The sequence below is a fragment of the Spea bombifrons genome, chromosome 10, assembly GCF_027358695.1.
Source record: "Spea bombifrons isolate aSpeBom1 chromosome 10, aSpeBom1.2.pri, whole genome shotgun sequence".
NCBI lineage: Eukaryota > Metazoa > Chordata > Amphibia > Anura > Pelobatidae > Spea > Spea bombifrons.
In genome coordinates this window covers 39,221,007-39,235,870 of record NC_071096.1, presented here as the reverse complement: position 1 = coordinate 39,235,870, position 14,864 = coordinate 39,221,007, and the positions used below count along the sequence as shown (strand labels likewise).

The following is a 14,864-nucleotide window of genomic DNA, read 5'->3' as shown; positions in this document are numbered from 1 at the left end:
TCTCCCCCCCATTCTTCTAACATTAAACTGCAGCCGCCGCTCTCTCCCCATTCCTCTAACATTAAACTGCAGCTGTCAGGCTCTCCCCCTTTCTCCTAACATTACACTGCAGCTGCCACGCTCTCCCCCATTCTACTAACATTACACTGCAGCTGCCACGCTCTCCCCCATTCTTCTAACATTAAACTGCAGCCGCCGCTCTCTCCCCATTCCTCTAACATTAAACTGCAGCTGTCAGGCTCTCCCCCTTTCTCCTAACATTACACTGCAGCTGCCGCGCTCTCCCCCATTCTTCTAACATTAAACTGCAGCCGCCGCTCTCTCCCCATTCTTCTAACATTACGCTGCAGCTGCCGCTCTCTCCCCATTCTTCTAACATTAAACTGCAGCTGTCAGGCTCTCCCCCTTTCTCCTAACATTACACTGCAGCCGCCGCTCTCTCCCGATTCTTCTAACATTAAACTGCAGCCGCTGCGCTCTCCCCCATTCTACTAACATTAAACTGCAGCCGCCGCTCTCTCCCCATTCTTCTAACATTAAACTGCAGCCGCCGCGCTCTCCCCCATTCTCCTAACATTAAGATGCAGACCTTTATATGATCCCTGAAGTATCCCATTAGTTAGAGATGTGTCTGCATCAGGGGAAACATACTCATAAGGTACCTCTTTTTGCCAGCAGTCACCTCAGCTAACGTTGTCCTCCTTGTGACAGGGCCAGGCTAGCTGGCTCATATGTTCATGTAAAGTTTAGCCGGGTCACGGAGCACTTTTGTGTCCGGTTCCGTATCCCGTGACCCGGTAATATTTTATATTGTGTATTATTGTGTAACCGGCCCAGAGACTGAATGTGGCTGCAGCTCCAGCCTTCAAAGAGACGATCAGGTAACCCGGCTGGGACTCTTAATCAGCCAGCACAGCCCTGTATAAGTTCTGTGTGTTTGTAATAAAAAAGAGTTCTTCTTGTGTTACTGTGAATGGCGGTCTGACTGATCCGTGGATAGCAGGAGCTCCGTATGAGGGACTGACCAGCCTTGGGTACGGAGACCATGTAACACTCCTGTCACCAAAGATTCTGATGTCCCCTCGTCTCTCCACCAACTCACTTGACTGCAACCTCTTGCATCTCCTACTTTGTATCTGCGGTGTGTGTTGGTCGTATTGTCCATTCCATTCCCTTTGGTTTCCGCTTCCCTTTTGTATCAGCGCTACGGGATGTGCCGGGCCGTATGCAGAATCTGTAAATGAAAAGAGTAGAACTATTATTTCAGTGACGTCAAAATGCCTGCCGTACTCGATGCACCCTGTGAAGTCCCAGATCTTCCGAGAGAAGAAATGCATTGTTGCCGGACGCAGCGGCTTCAGTGGTCGTGTCAGTCGTGTTATCTATTAACTCTGTACACATGCTTTTGGTGCACTCTGCGCTCTCCCTGTTTGCCCTCCTCCTCACTTTACCTGCAGCTCTGCTCCTCACACACAGGAGAAAGCAGGAGGCCATGGACAACCATGTGGGCTTTTCTCGTGTCTGGACCTTGCTTCTGGGGCTTTCTTTTATTCTGCCCCATCCTGTCGACGCGTTTTGGCTCTTGGATGTGCTGTTCCCTCCTAGCAATACACCAAAGGCAGCCATGACCAACAGCACCCCTCCAGTCGTACTGGGTAAGACGCTGTATTCCATCTTCTCACACGGTAGGCCGACTCGATCTGCTTCGCCCCATCCTCTCGCCACTCGGACCCAAACATGTTTTCTACCGTCCCGAGCGCCCCGAGCCTCGGAAGGGACTCGCTGTGAAGCAGATCTGCCGGCTCGCACCAGGTTCACGAACACTTCCTTTGGATGAAATCTGCAAAGCTTGGGCAGAAAATCTCCCAAGTTCATCCTGGGTGGTCGAGCCAAGCTGCCCACGGCTACTGGTTACAGGGTATTTAAGGAAAATGTGCCCACGTTAGAGGTATTAAGTTGCCCACGGCTACTTGCTATGGGGTATTTAAGGAAAATGTGTTGACGTTGGAGGTATTTAAGAAAACTGTGTTGACGTTGGAGGTATTTAGGTTGCTCATGGCTACGGTCTTCGGGGTATTTAAGGAAAATGTGCGGACTTTAGACGGATATAAGGGGATTGTAACATAGGATTAATTTCCCCGAATATACTTATTGCTGGTAAATAAAGGCCAATAGGCAGAACAATTTAACCCCTTAGTGAAAAGCGTGCAGCACGGCGATGGTGTTCCCGGTAACGATGCTTCTGCCAGGAATCTCAAGCCATTGGCCTGAACCCAGACCCACGCTGGACTTTAGCCCACAGATAACCTCTCGTAAATGCCGTTAATGATTAGCAGCTTCCCAAATACTGCGAGAACACTTAGTGATATCCGTCCGGCCATCCGCTCCCGGAGATCGTTACCAGCCCGATGCTGGTACCAAACCCGAAGAACCTGACGACCGCATTTCTCTAGATTTTATTAGTATTTTATTAGCCAGTATACGTTACTAGAAACAATTTAACGCTCAGGAACAGTTTCTACGAGGTGCAATGGTTGGTTTCAGGCGGTATAGTGAGGGTCCCGCGGCGCACGGTATAGGGAGGGGGGCGCGCGGTATAGGGAGGGGCACGCGGCACGCGGTATGGGGAAGGGCGCGCGGTATAGGGAGGGGCACGCGGCACGCGGTATAGGGAGGGGCACGCGGTATAGGGAGGGGCACGCGGCGCGTGGTATAGGGAGGGGTGCGCAGAACCCTCTCTCGTTTATATGCAGTACCCTCCAGAGCACAGTTGTGTGAGCGTGTGTGCAGGGGGTAAACATAACATAAATGCTTGCGGTTCTGGGATGTGGAGACAGAAAGATCTGATAAAATATAAACATACAAACAACAGGGGGGGAGTACCGTAAATGTTACCCACTCTTACATACTCCATATACATTTACTGCGACCCTCCAGCTGCACTGAGCGCCAGCAAGCCGCGCAGGTTTAGAAACCCCGCGTAGTGCCATGCAATGAGCTAACCCATCAGAAGCCAGTCTCAGTAAGGCATACCCGTGTGTGCCCCCTATCGCCATCAGGGTATACTGCACCCAGAGCCGCGGTGCCAGCAGCATTTACAGCAATGCCATCTAGTGGTCTGAGTCTTAAGCATCTCGGCCATCTCATACATCACCACGGTGCAGCTGATGCCGCTAGAAAGATCCTATCTACTGCTGAACAAGAGACTTGCGTGGTTCCAAAGCAAGTGACTTTAGAGAAGAGACTGCTCTGCATGATGAAGCAAGACCTTCCCTCCAGTTCTCTGTCTTATATATAGCTATATCATACGTTATATTTCCTCATTTCACTCAGTTCCCGGCTGCTTTGGAAACCAGCTAGAAGCGAAGGTCGACAAAGAAGACGTCGTTAACTGGATGTGCTATCGAAAGACAGACGATTACTTTACAGTATGGCTGAATATGAATATGTTCCTGCCCCTGGGGGTAGACTGCTGGATAGATAATATCAGGTACCGTGCAAGAGTTAAGCGGCATGTTATCTGGGCAAACAATGCAGCCAGCATGTACAGCATTATGGCCAATAACACAAGGAGAAGAGGATCCTGCTCCCAGGAGCTTGCGCTCTACTAGAAAGAGGAGGGACTGCTGGGAGTAAGGATGAGGTGGCGAAGTCAGTGGCGGAGATCTGGAAGGCGGGGAGGACAGATGCTTTCTGTGGGGGGCAGGTTATTGGCAGAAACCGGGTCAGAAAGCGTATTAGACAGTCGGGTCGATAGCTTGATGGTCGGGGAGGGGGGATGTTTAGGGAAAGGAATTAATGGGGGCAGAGGTGAAAGAATGGGGGGCAGAGGTGAAAGAATGGGGGCGGAGGTAAGAGAATAGAGGGCAGAGGTGAAAGAATGGAGGGCATCAGGGAAAGAGAAACTGCCAGGAGGTTCACGCTGGGGCTGGTCGATGACAGAAGAGCCATCAAAGTGATCAATAGATTAGGATCTAGAAGCAGGGAGGGTAATTGTGTTATACATATAACAGGGCCTCTCTGCGCTTTCTTTCTATCTTACCTTTTTGATGCGATTAGAGTTGTTTACAACAAGACGACGCGGACGGCTTCCAATGCACCCGGGGTGGACATCCGCGTCCCTGGCTTTGGACAGACATACTCGGTCGAGTACCTGGATCAGGGCAAGTTAGCTGGTAGGAGCTTCATTTCATTCACAATCTTTTTGGGGCTGACAGGGACATCTGGGTAATCATTATTATTATTTATGCTTGGATATAGCGCCCTCCTATTCCACAGCGCTGCACAATGGGGTGATGTCACAAGGTCCCGCTCACTGCTCTATTTAAAGAAATTAAAGTCATGGGGCCGTTGTGGTTTATGTACAGCAACACTTTTCAAAAAAGGTGCTGTCACCATAGCAACCAATGGAACTGATCGGACCATTTCACTGGATACTAAAGGGTGCTGATCTGATTCCTCCCCCCGCACTGTATCCCACCAAATACGTCTACAAGAATCTGGGGTGCAGACCCAGCGTCCCCTTAAACCTTCTGTACTCGATGACGTAATGAATTTTTCATTGGGGTCCAACAGGCTACTTGCACACCCTTGTGCAGAACTTGGTGAATAACGGCTACGTAAGAGATCAGAGCGTGCGAGCGGCTCCATACGACTGGCGGATCGCTTCCAGTGAGTACCCTTCCTCCTGCCGTAAGCCCCATCAACCCGCCGTGTGCTGTGCCACGAGTCACACGTGGGACATATGTGGGGAAAAGAGGTTTCCGTGGGGCCGACACGCCTTTGTCTGGGGGTAAAGGGGTTAAATCCAGGTGGTGCCGATAACAAGCGCAAAATGGAGGCTGCCAAAGGCCAACACGCGGGATTACAGTATATACAGAGAGAGCGAGTGCCGAGAGACGCACAATTCCTGTAAAGATCAAGACAATGATATATGATAATGCATGTTACTGTGTGATATTACCTGGCTGGGGCTCTGATATAGATAATGCATGTTACTGTGTGATATTACCCGGCTGGGGCTCTGATATAGATAATGCATGTTACTGTGTGATATTACCCGGCTGGGACTCTGATATAGATAATGCATGATACTGTGTGATATTACCCGGCTGGGGTTCTGATATCTGATAATGCATGTTACTGTGTGATATTACCTGGCTGGGGCTCTGATATATGATAATGCATGTTACTGTGTGATATTACTTGGCTGGGGCTCTGATATAGATAATACATGTTACTGTGTGATATTACCTGGCTGGGGCTCTGATATATGATAATGCATGTTACTGTGTGATATTACCTGGCTGGGGCTCTGATATATGATAATGCATGTTACTGTGTGATATTACCCGGCTGGGGCTCTGATATATGATAATGCATGTTACTGTGTGATATTACCTGGCTGGGGCTCTGATATATGATAATGCATGTTACTGTGTGATATTACCTGGCTGGGGCTCTGATATAGATAATGCATGTTACTGTGTGATATTACCTGGCTGGGGCTCTGATATATGATAATGCATGTTACTGTGTGATATTACCTGGCTGGGGCTCTGATATAGATAATGCATGTTACTGTGTGATATTACCTGGCTGGGGCTCTGATATATGATAATGCATGTTACTGTGTGATATTACCTGGCTGGGGCTCTGATATAGATAATGCATGTTACTGTGTGATATTACCCGGCTGGGACTCTGATATAGATAATGCATGTTACTGTGTGATATTACCCGGCTGGGGCTCTGATATAGATAATGCATGTTACTGTGTGATATTACATGGCTGGGGCTCTGATATAGATAATGCATGTTACTGTGTGATATTACCCGGCTGGGGCTCTGATATAGATAATGCATTTTACTGTGTGATATTACATGGCTGGGGCTCTGATATAGATAATGCATGTTACTGTGTGTTAATACCTGGCAGGGGCTTTGATATATGATAATGCATGTTACTGTGTGATATTACCTGGCTGGGGCTCTGATATAGATAATGCATGTTACTGTGTGATATTACATGGCTGGGGCTCTGATATAGATAATGCATGTTACTGTGTGATATTACCCGGCTGGGGCTCTGATATAGATAATGCATGTTACTGTGTGATATTACCCGGCTGGGGCTCTGATATATGATAATGCATGTTACTGTGTGATATTACCCGGCTGGGGCTCTGATATAGATAATGCATGTTACTGTGTGATATTACATGGCTGGGGCTCTGATATAGATAATGCATGTTACTGTGTGATATTACCCGGCTGGGGCTCTGATATAGATAATGCATGTTACTGTGTGATATTACCCGGCTGGGGCTCTGATATATGATAATGCATGTTACTGTGTGATATTACCCGGCTGGGGCTCTGATATATGATAATGCATGTTACTGTGTGATATTACCTGGCTGGGGCTCTGATATATGATAATGCATGTTACTGTGTGATATTACATGGCTGGGGATCTGATATAGATAATGCATGTTACTGTGTGATATTACATGGCTGGGGATCTGATATAGATAATGGATGTTACTGTGTGATATTACCCGGCTGGGGCTCTGATATCTGATAATGCATGTTACTGTGTGATATTACCTGGCTGGGGCTCTGATATATGATAATGCATGTTACTGTGTGATATTACCTGGCTGGGGCTCTGATATAGATAATGCATGTTACTGTGTGATATTACCTGGCTGGGGCTCTGATATATGATAATGCATGTTACTGTGTGATATTACCTGGCTGGGGCTCTGATATAGATAATGCATGTTACTGTGTGATATTACCTGGCTGGGGCTCTGATATATGATAATGCATGTTACTGTGTGATATTACATGGCTGGGGATCTGATATAGATAATGGATGTTACTGTGTGATATTACCCGGCTGGGGCTCTGATATCTGATAATGCATGTTACTGTGTGATATTACCCGGCTGGGGCTCTGATATAGATAATGCATGTTACTGTGTGATATTACCTGGCTGGGGCTCTGATATATGATAATGCATGTTACTGTGTGATATTACCTGGCTGGGGCTCTGATATAGATAATGCATGTTACTGTGTGATATTACCTGGCTGGGGCTCTGATATATGATAATGCATGTTACTGTGTGATATTACATGGCTGGGGATCTGATATAGATAATGCATGTTACTGTGTGATATTACCCGGCTGGGGCTCTGATATCTGATAATGCATGTTACTGTGTGATATTACCCGGCTGGGGCTCTGATATATGATAATGCATGTTACTGTGTGATATTACCTGGCTGGGGCTCTGATATATGATAATGCATGTTACTGTGTGATATTACATGGCTGGGGCTCTGATATAGATAATGCATGTTACTGTGTGATATTACCCGGCTGGGGCTCTGATGTAGATAATGCATGTTACTGTGTGATATTACCCGGCTGGGGCTCTGATATATGATAATGCATGTTACTGTGTGATATTACCTGGCTGGGGCTCTGATATAGATAATGCATGTTACTGTGTGATATTACCCGGCTGGGGCTCTGATATAGATAATGCATGTTACTGTGTGATATTACCTGGCTGGGGCTCTGATATATGATAATGCATGTTACTGTGTGATATTACCTGGCTGGGGCTCTGATATATGATAATGCATGTTACTGTGTGATATTACATGGCTGGGGCTCTGATATAGATAATGCATGTTACTGTGTGATATTACCCGGCTGGGGCTCTGATATAGATAATGCATGTTACTGTGTGATATTACCTGGCTGGGGCTCTGATATATGATAATGCATGTTACTGTGTGATATTACCTGGCTGGGACTCTGATATAGATAATGCATGATACTGTGTGATATTACCCGGCTGGGGTTCTGATATCTGATAATGCATGTTACTGTGTGATATTACCTGGCTGGGGCTCTGATATATGATAATGCATGTTACTGTGTGATATTACTTGGCTGGGGCTCTGATATAGATAATACATGTTACTGTGTGATATTACCTGGCTGGGGCTCTGATATATGATAATGCATGTTACTGTGTGATATTACCTGGCTGGGGCTCTGATATATGATAATGCATGTTACTGTGTGATATTACCCGGCTGGGGCTCTGATATATGATAATGCATGTTACTGTGTGATATTACCTGGCTGGGGCTCTGATATATGATAATGCATGTTACTGTGTGATATTACCTGGCTGGGGCTCTGATATAGATAATGCATGTTACTGTGTGATATTACCTGGCTGGGGCTCTGATATATGATAATGCATGTTACTGTGTGATATTACCTGGCTGGGGCTCTGATATAGATAATGCATGTTACTGTGTGATATTACCTGGCTGGGGCTCTGATATATGATAATGCATGTTACTGTGTGATATTACCTGGCTGGGGCTCTGATATAGATAATGCATGTTACTGTGTGATATTACCCGGCTGGGACTCTGATATAGATAATGCATGTTACTGTGTGATATTACCCGGCTGGGGCTCTGATATAGATAATGCATGTTACTGTGTGATATTACATGGCTGGGGCTCTGATATAGATAATGCATGTTACTGTGTGATATTACCCGGCTGGGGCTCTGATATAGATAATGCATTTTACTGTGTGATATTACATGGCTGGGGCTCTGATATAGATAATGCATGTTACTGTGTGTTAATACCTGGCAGGGGCTTTGATATATGATAATGCATGTTACTGTGTGATATTACCTGGCTGGGGCTCTGATATAGATAATGCATGTTACTGTGTGATATTACATGGCTGGGGCTCTGATATAGATAATGCATGTTACTGTGTGATATTACCCGGCTGGGGCTCTGATATAGATAATGCATGTTACTGTGTGATATTACCCGGCTGGGGCTCTGATATATGATAATGCATGTTACTGTGTGATATTACCCGGCTGGGGCTCTGATATAGATAATGCATGTTACTGTGTGATATTACATGGCTGGGGCTCTGATATAGATAATGCATGTTACTGTGTGATATTACCCGGCTGGGGCTCTGATATAGATAATGCATGTTACTGTGTGATATTACCCGGCTGGGGCTCTGATATATGATAATGCATGTTACTGTGTGATATTACCCGGCTGGGGCTCTGATATATGATAATGCATGTTACTGTGTGATATTACCTGGCTGGGGCTCTGATATATGATAATGCATGTTACTGTGTGATATTACATGGCTGGGGATCTGATATAGATAATGCATGTTACTGTGTGATATTACATGGCTGGGGATCTGATATAGATAATGGATGTTACTGTGTGATATTACCCGGCTGGGGCTCTGATATCTGATAATGCATGTTACTGTGTGATATTACCTGGCTGGGGCTCTGATATATGATAATGCATGTTACTGTGTGATATTACCTGGCTGGGGCTCTGATATAGATAATGCATGTTACTGTGTGATATTACCTGGCTGGGGCTCTGATATATGATAATGCATGTTACTGTGTGATATTACCTGGCTGGGGCTCTGATATAGATAATGCATGTTACTGTGTGATATTACCTGGCTGGGGCTCTGATATATGATAATGCATGTTACTGTGTGATATTACATGGCTGGGGATCTGATATAGATAATGGATGTTACTGTGTGATATTACCCGGCTGGGGCTCTGATATCTGATAATGCATGTTACTGTGTGATATTACCCGGCTGGGGCTCTGATATAGATAATGCATGTTACTGTGTGATATTACCTGGCTGGGGCTCTGATATATGATAATGCATGTTACTGTGTGATATTACCTGGCTGGGGCTCTGATATAGATAATGCATGTTACTGTGTGATATTACCTGGCTGGGGCTCTGATATATGATAATGCATGTTACTGTGTGATATTACATGGCTGGGGATCTGATATAGATAATGCATGTTACTGTGTGATATTACCCGGCTGGGGCTCTGATATCTGATAATGCATGTTACTGTGTGATATTACCCGGCTGGGGCTCTGATATATGATAATGCATGTTACTGTGTGATATTACCTGGCTGGGGCTCTGATATATGATAATGCATGTTACTGTGTGATATTACATGGCTGGGGCTCTGATATAGATAATGCATGTTACTGTGTGATATTACCCGGCTGGGGCTCTGATGTAGATAATGCATGTTACTGTGTGATATTACCCGGCTGGGGCTCTGATATATGATAATGCATGTTACTGTGTGATATTACCTGGCTGGGGCTCTGATATAGATAATGCATGTTACTGTGTGATATTACCCGGCTGGGGCTCTGATATAGATAATGCATGTTACTGTGTGATATTACCTGGCTGGGGCTCTGATATATGATAATGCATGTTACTGTGTGATATTACCTGGCTGGGGCTCTGATATATGATAATGCATGTTACTGTGTGATATTACATGGCTGGGGCTCTGATATAGATAATGCATGTTACTGTGTGATATTACCCGGCTGGGGCTCTGATATAGATAATGCATGTTACTGTGTGATATTACCTGGCTGGGGCTCTGATATATGATAATGCATGTTACTGTGTGATATTACCTGGCTGGGGCTCTGATATATGATAATGCATGTTACTGTGTGATATTACCTGGCTGGGGCTCTGATATATGATAATGCATGTTACTGTGCGATATTACCTGGCTGGGGCTCTGATATAGATAATGCATGTTACTGTGTGATATTACCTGGCTGGGGCTCTGATATATGATAATGCATGTTACTGTGCGATATTACCTGGCTGGGGCTCTGATATAGATAATGCATGTTACTGTGTGATATTACCTGGCTGGGGCTCTGATATATGATAATGCATGTTACTGTGTGATATTACCTGGCTGGGGCTCTGATATATGATAATGCATGTTACTGTGTGATATTACCTGGCTGGGGCTCTGATATATGATAATGCATGTTACTGTGTGATATTACCTGGCTGGGGCTCTGATATATGATAATGCATGTTACTGTGTGATATTACCTGGCTGGGGCTCTGATATAGATAATGCATGTTACTGTGTGATATTACCTGGCTGGGGCTCTGATATATGATAATGCATGTTACTGTGTGATATTACCTGGCTGGGGCTCTGATATATGATAATGCATGTTACTGTGCGATATTACCTGGCTGGGGCTCTGATATATGATAATGCATGTTACTGTGTGATATTACCTGGCTGGGGCTGTGATATAGATAATGCATGTTGCTGAGAAATATTTTCAGCGTAAGTAGCATGGATTAGTAGCAGTGTTAAGGCTCATCTGCCTTTGCTGTTGTATTAGATATTTATTTTTAGTAAATTGGTTCAGTTGGTTGGTTATGTTTAATATGCATGACTGTGCTGACAAAAATGAAGCGTGGTGATGCGAGTGCGACGTCGTAAAGTGCAATGCTTGTGTTGGTTCCGCGAGAGCCATTTAAAAAAAAAAAAAAAAAGTGTCCCTCTTTCACATTTCGAAATGTTGGGAGCGATGGTATAGATAAATCAGCGAGATGCCGGCCCCTGTACAATGTATAGATAAATCAGCGAGATGCCAGCCCCTGTATAATGTATAGATAAATCAGCGAGATGCCGGCTCCTGTATAATGTATAGATAAATCAGCGAGATGCCGCCCCCTGTACAATGTATAGATAAATCAGCGAGATGCCGGCCCCTGTACAATGTATAGATAAATCAGCGAGATGCCGGCCCCTGTACAATGTATAGATAAATCAGCGAGATGCCGGCCCCTGTACAATGTATAGATAAATCAGCGAGATGCCGGCCCCTGTATAATGTATAGATAAATCAGCGAGATGCCGGCCCCTGTACAATGTATAGATAAATCAGCGAGATGCCAGCCCCTGTATAATGTATAGATAAATCAGCGAGATGCCGGCTCCTGTATAATGTATAGATAAATCAGCGAGATGCCGCCCCCTGTACAATGTATAGATAAATCAGCGAGATGCCGGCCCCTGTATAATGTATAGATAAATCAGCGAGATGCCGCCCCCTGTACAATGTATAGATAAATCAGCGAGATGCCGGCCCCTGTATAATGTATAGATAAATCAGCGAGATGCCGGCTCCTGTATAATGTATAGTAAATCAGCGAGATGCCGGCCCCTGTATAATGTATAGATAAATCAGCGAGATGCCGGCTCCTGTATAATGTATAGATAAATCAGCGAGATGCCGGCTCCTGTATAATGTATAGATAAATCAGCGAGATGCCGGCTCCTGTATAATGTATAGATAATGTATAGTTGTTTGTCCTGTCTCCTTGGCAGACGGACAGAAGGAATACTTCGAGAACCTGAAGCTCCTGATCGAGGAGATGAGCGCCGCGCACGACATGCCCGTTTTTCTCATCGGTCACAGCCTGGGCAACCTCTACCTCCTCTACTTCCTCAACCAGCAGCCGCAGCCATGGAAAGACCGACACATCAAAGGCTTCATATCGCTGGGGGCACCCTGGGGGGGGGCCGTCAAACCCCTGCTGGTTCTCATGTCAGGTAAGCGGGGCTTTCCTTCTCCAGATGTGTCTGCTCTTCTCTCTAATGGAGGACCATTACATTAAACCATACTTTACACAGGGCCGGCTCACGGATTGAACCATACTTTACACAGGGCCGGCTCACGGATTGAACCATACTTAATACAGGGCCGGCTCACAGCTTGAACCATACTTTATACAGGGCCGGCTCACGGCTCGAACCATACTTTATACAGGGCCGGCTCACCAATCGAACTATCCACACACACGGCAACTCCTGAAATGCACTGAAGGTCACGTCCCTCTTTCTCCAGACGAGCGAGCTCCGCCGTGTTCTAGAAAGTCTCCGTTTAGTGGCTCACAGGCAGGAAAATGATTGGGCCACCTGATTGATAATAATACCTGTAAATATAATGGAATAATCTACATTATGAGGACTTCCTTCTGTTTGTCTATTTGCAGGCGATAATCATGGAATCCCAATGGTTTCTAATATCAAGATCCGCGAGGAGCAGCGCATGACCACCACTAACCCCTGGATGCTCCCCACAAACTTGGCTTGGCCCGAATCCCACGTCTTTATTTCTACCCCCGAGTTTAATTACACCTATCGGGATTACAAGCAGTTTTTCCAGGACATTGAGTTTGAAGACGGTTGGTATATGTGGGAAGACACCAAGGGGCTTCTTGAAGGTCTGCCCCCTCCTGGAGTGGAAGTGTACTGCATCTACGGGACAGGACACCCCACCGCGGAATCTTACGTTTATGGAGACGGATTCCCCAACGAGCCCCCTCTAGAGATCAAATATTCGGACGGTGATGACACGGTACATAAGAGAAGCATGGAGCTATGTAATCGCTGGCATGACCAACAGAAAGAGAAAGTCCATGTTATGGAACTGGAGGGAATGGATCATCTTGGAATAGTGTTCAGCAATCGGACATTGACTCTAATCAATGACATCTTACTAGGGAACAGTCTGCCATAATTCAGCAGGGAGAGAGTTATATACCGTGCATGATCCCAGCTCCCTAACCCAACAGTGCTAGAACTCGGGGAGTGCTAATAAAGCCGGGATTTCAGGAGCAAGTGGCATCCAGTCTGTCTTACAGTTGCTAACAAGCTACTTGGGTAGTAGCAGACGCGGAATTTCATGCGAGACATGCAGCTAAATACAACTACATGTATGAAACTACAGCAGCGTGGTGCAGTTATGTATGCGACTCACGGCCCGCAGCAGCGTGGTGCAGTTCTGTATGCGACTCACGGCCCGGAGCAGCGTGATGCAGTTCTGTATGCGACTCACGGCCCGGAGCAGCGTGATGCAGTTCTGTATGCGACTCACAGCCCGCAGCAGCGTGGTGCAGTTCTGCATGCGACTCATAGCCCGCAGCAGCATGGTGCAGTTCTGTATGCGACTCACGGCCCGGAGCAGCATGGTGCAGTTCTGTATGCGACTCATGGCCCGGAGCATCGTGGTGCAGTTCTGTATGCAGTTATTGGGCACACGGAAATGGCCCGGCTCAAAGATGTACCAAATAGGGCATGGGCTGTGGATCACCAAATGCCAAAGTTTAACATTGAAAAATGTGCATGCCCCAAACGTGGCCCTTTTGCCCCCAAACAGCCAGGCGAAATCATTCATGTGAGGTATCGCTGTACTCAGGAGATGTTGCTGAACACATATTGGGGTTTTTTATGATAGTGACATATACCAGAACCTGTTAATTCATACCTGAAGTCAAATGTGTGTGGGGGAAAAAATGCAAAAAAATGACTATCACAATCTTTGACAAAGACTGGTGGTAGAATTAGTGCATGGAAAGAGTTAAAATACCAGCATTTGAAATACCCTGGGGTGTCTAGTTTTCAAAGTTATATGATTTGATGGGGTAAATTGCATTCAAAGATACCCGAAATGCCACATGGGAGGAAGAATTACCAGATTTGGAAAAAATGGCTTTGAAAAAGCAAAACGCTACCTATACTTATTGTCCCATAACGTGTAGAAAAAAGCAAAAAAACATAAAAACATTGGGTATTTCTAAACTCAGGACAAATAGTAGAATCTAATTAGCAGGTTTTTCAACTAAAAGTTAGAAACAGTCATTTTTTTCTATATTTTTCACCATATTTTATACTTTTTTTAATAGTAAATAATATGATACAATCAAAACAATGCCATCCATGAGATGTCCTGTTTAATGTATAGATAAATCAGCGAGCCGGCCCCCTGTATAACGTATAGATAAATCAGCGACCCGGCCCCCTGTATAACGTATAGATAAATCAGCAAGCCACCCCCTGTTTAATGTATAGATAAATCAGCGAGCCGC

General features: G+C 45.5%; 1 protein-coding gene across 1 annotated transcript; it reads left to right on the top strand.

The window, feature by feature from the left end:
• Positions 1-1,463: 1,463 nt before the first annotated feature.
• LCAT (lecithin-cholesterol acyltransferase) lies at positions 1,464-13,613 on the top strand. Its single transcript, XM_053448574.1, has 6 exons — positions 1,464-1,655; positions 3,334-3,490; positions 4,060-4,175; positions 4,576-4,671; positions 12,322-12,546; positions 12,990-13,613. Exons 1-6 carry the CDS (start codon positions 1,493-1,495, stop codon positions 13,514-13,516), a joined length of 1,284 nt encoding a protein of 427 aa, XP_053304549.1. The 5' UTR covers positions 1,464-1,492; the 3' UTR covers positions 13,517-13,613.
• Positions 13,614-14,864: the final 1,251 nt, after the last annotated feature.

Bases quoted from the DNA above. Each gene is read 5' to 3' on its own strand.
- LCAT (XM_053448574.1), top strand. From the start codon at position 1,493: ATGGACAACCATGTGGGCTTTTCTCGTGTCTGGACCTTGCTTCTGGGG. The intron at 1,656-3,333 runs GTAAGACGCTGT...CATTTCACTCAG, and splicing joins CACCCCTCCAGTCGTACTGG to TTCCCGGCTGCTTTGGAAAC. The intron at 4,672-12,321 runs GTGAGTACCCTT...TCTCCTTGGCAG, and splicing joins CGACTGGCGGATCGCTTCCA to ACGGACAGAAGGAATACTTC.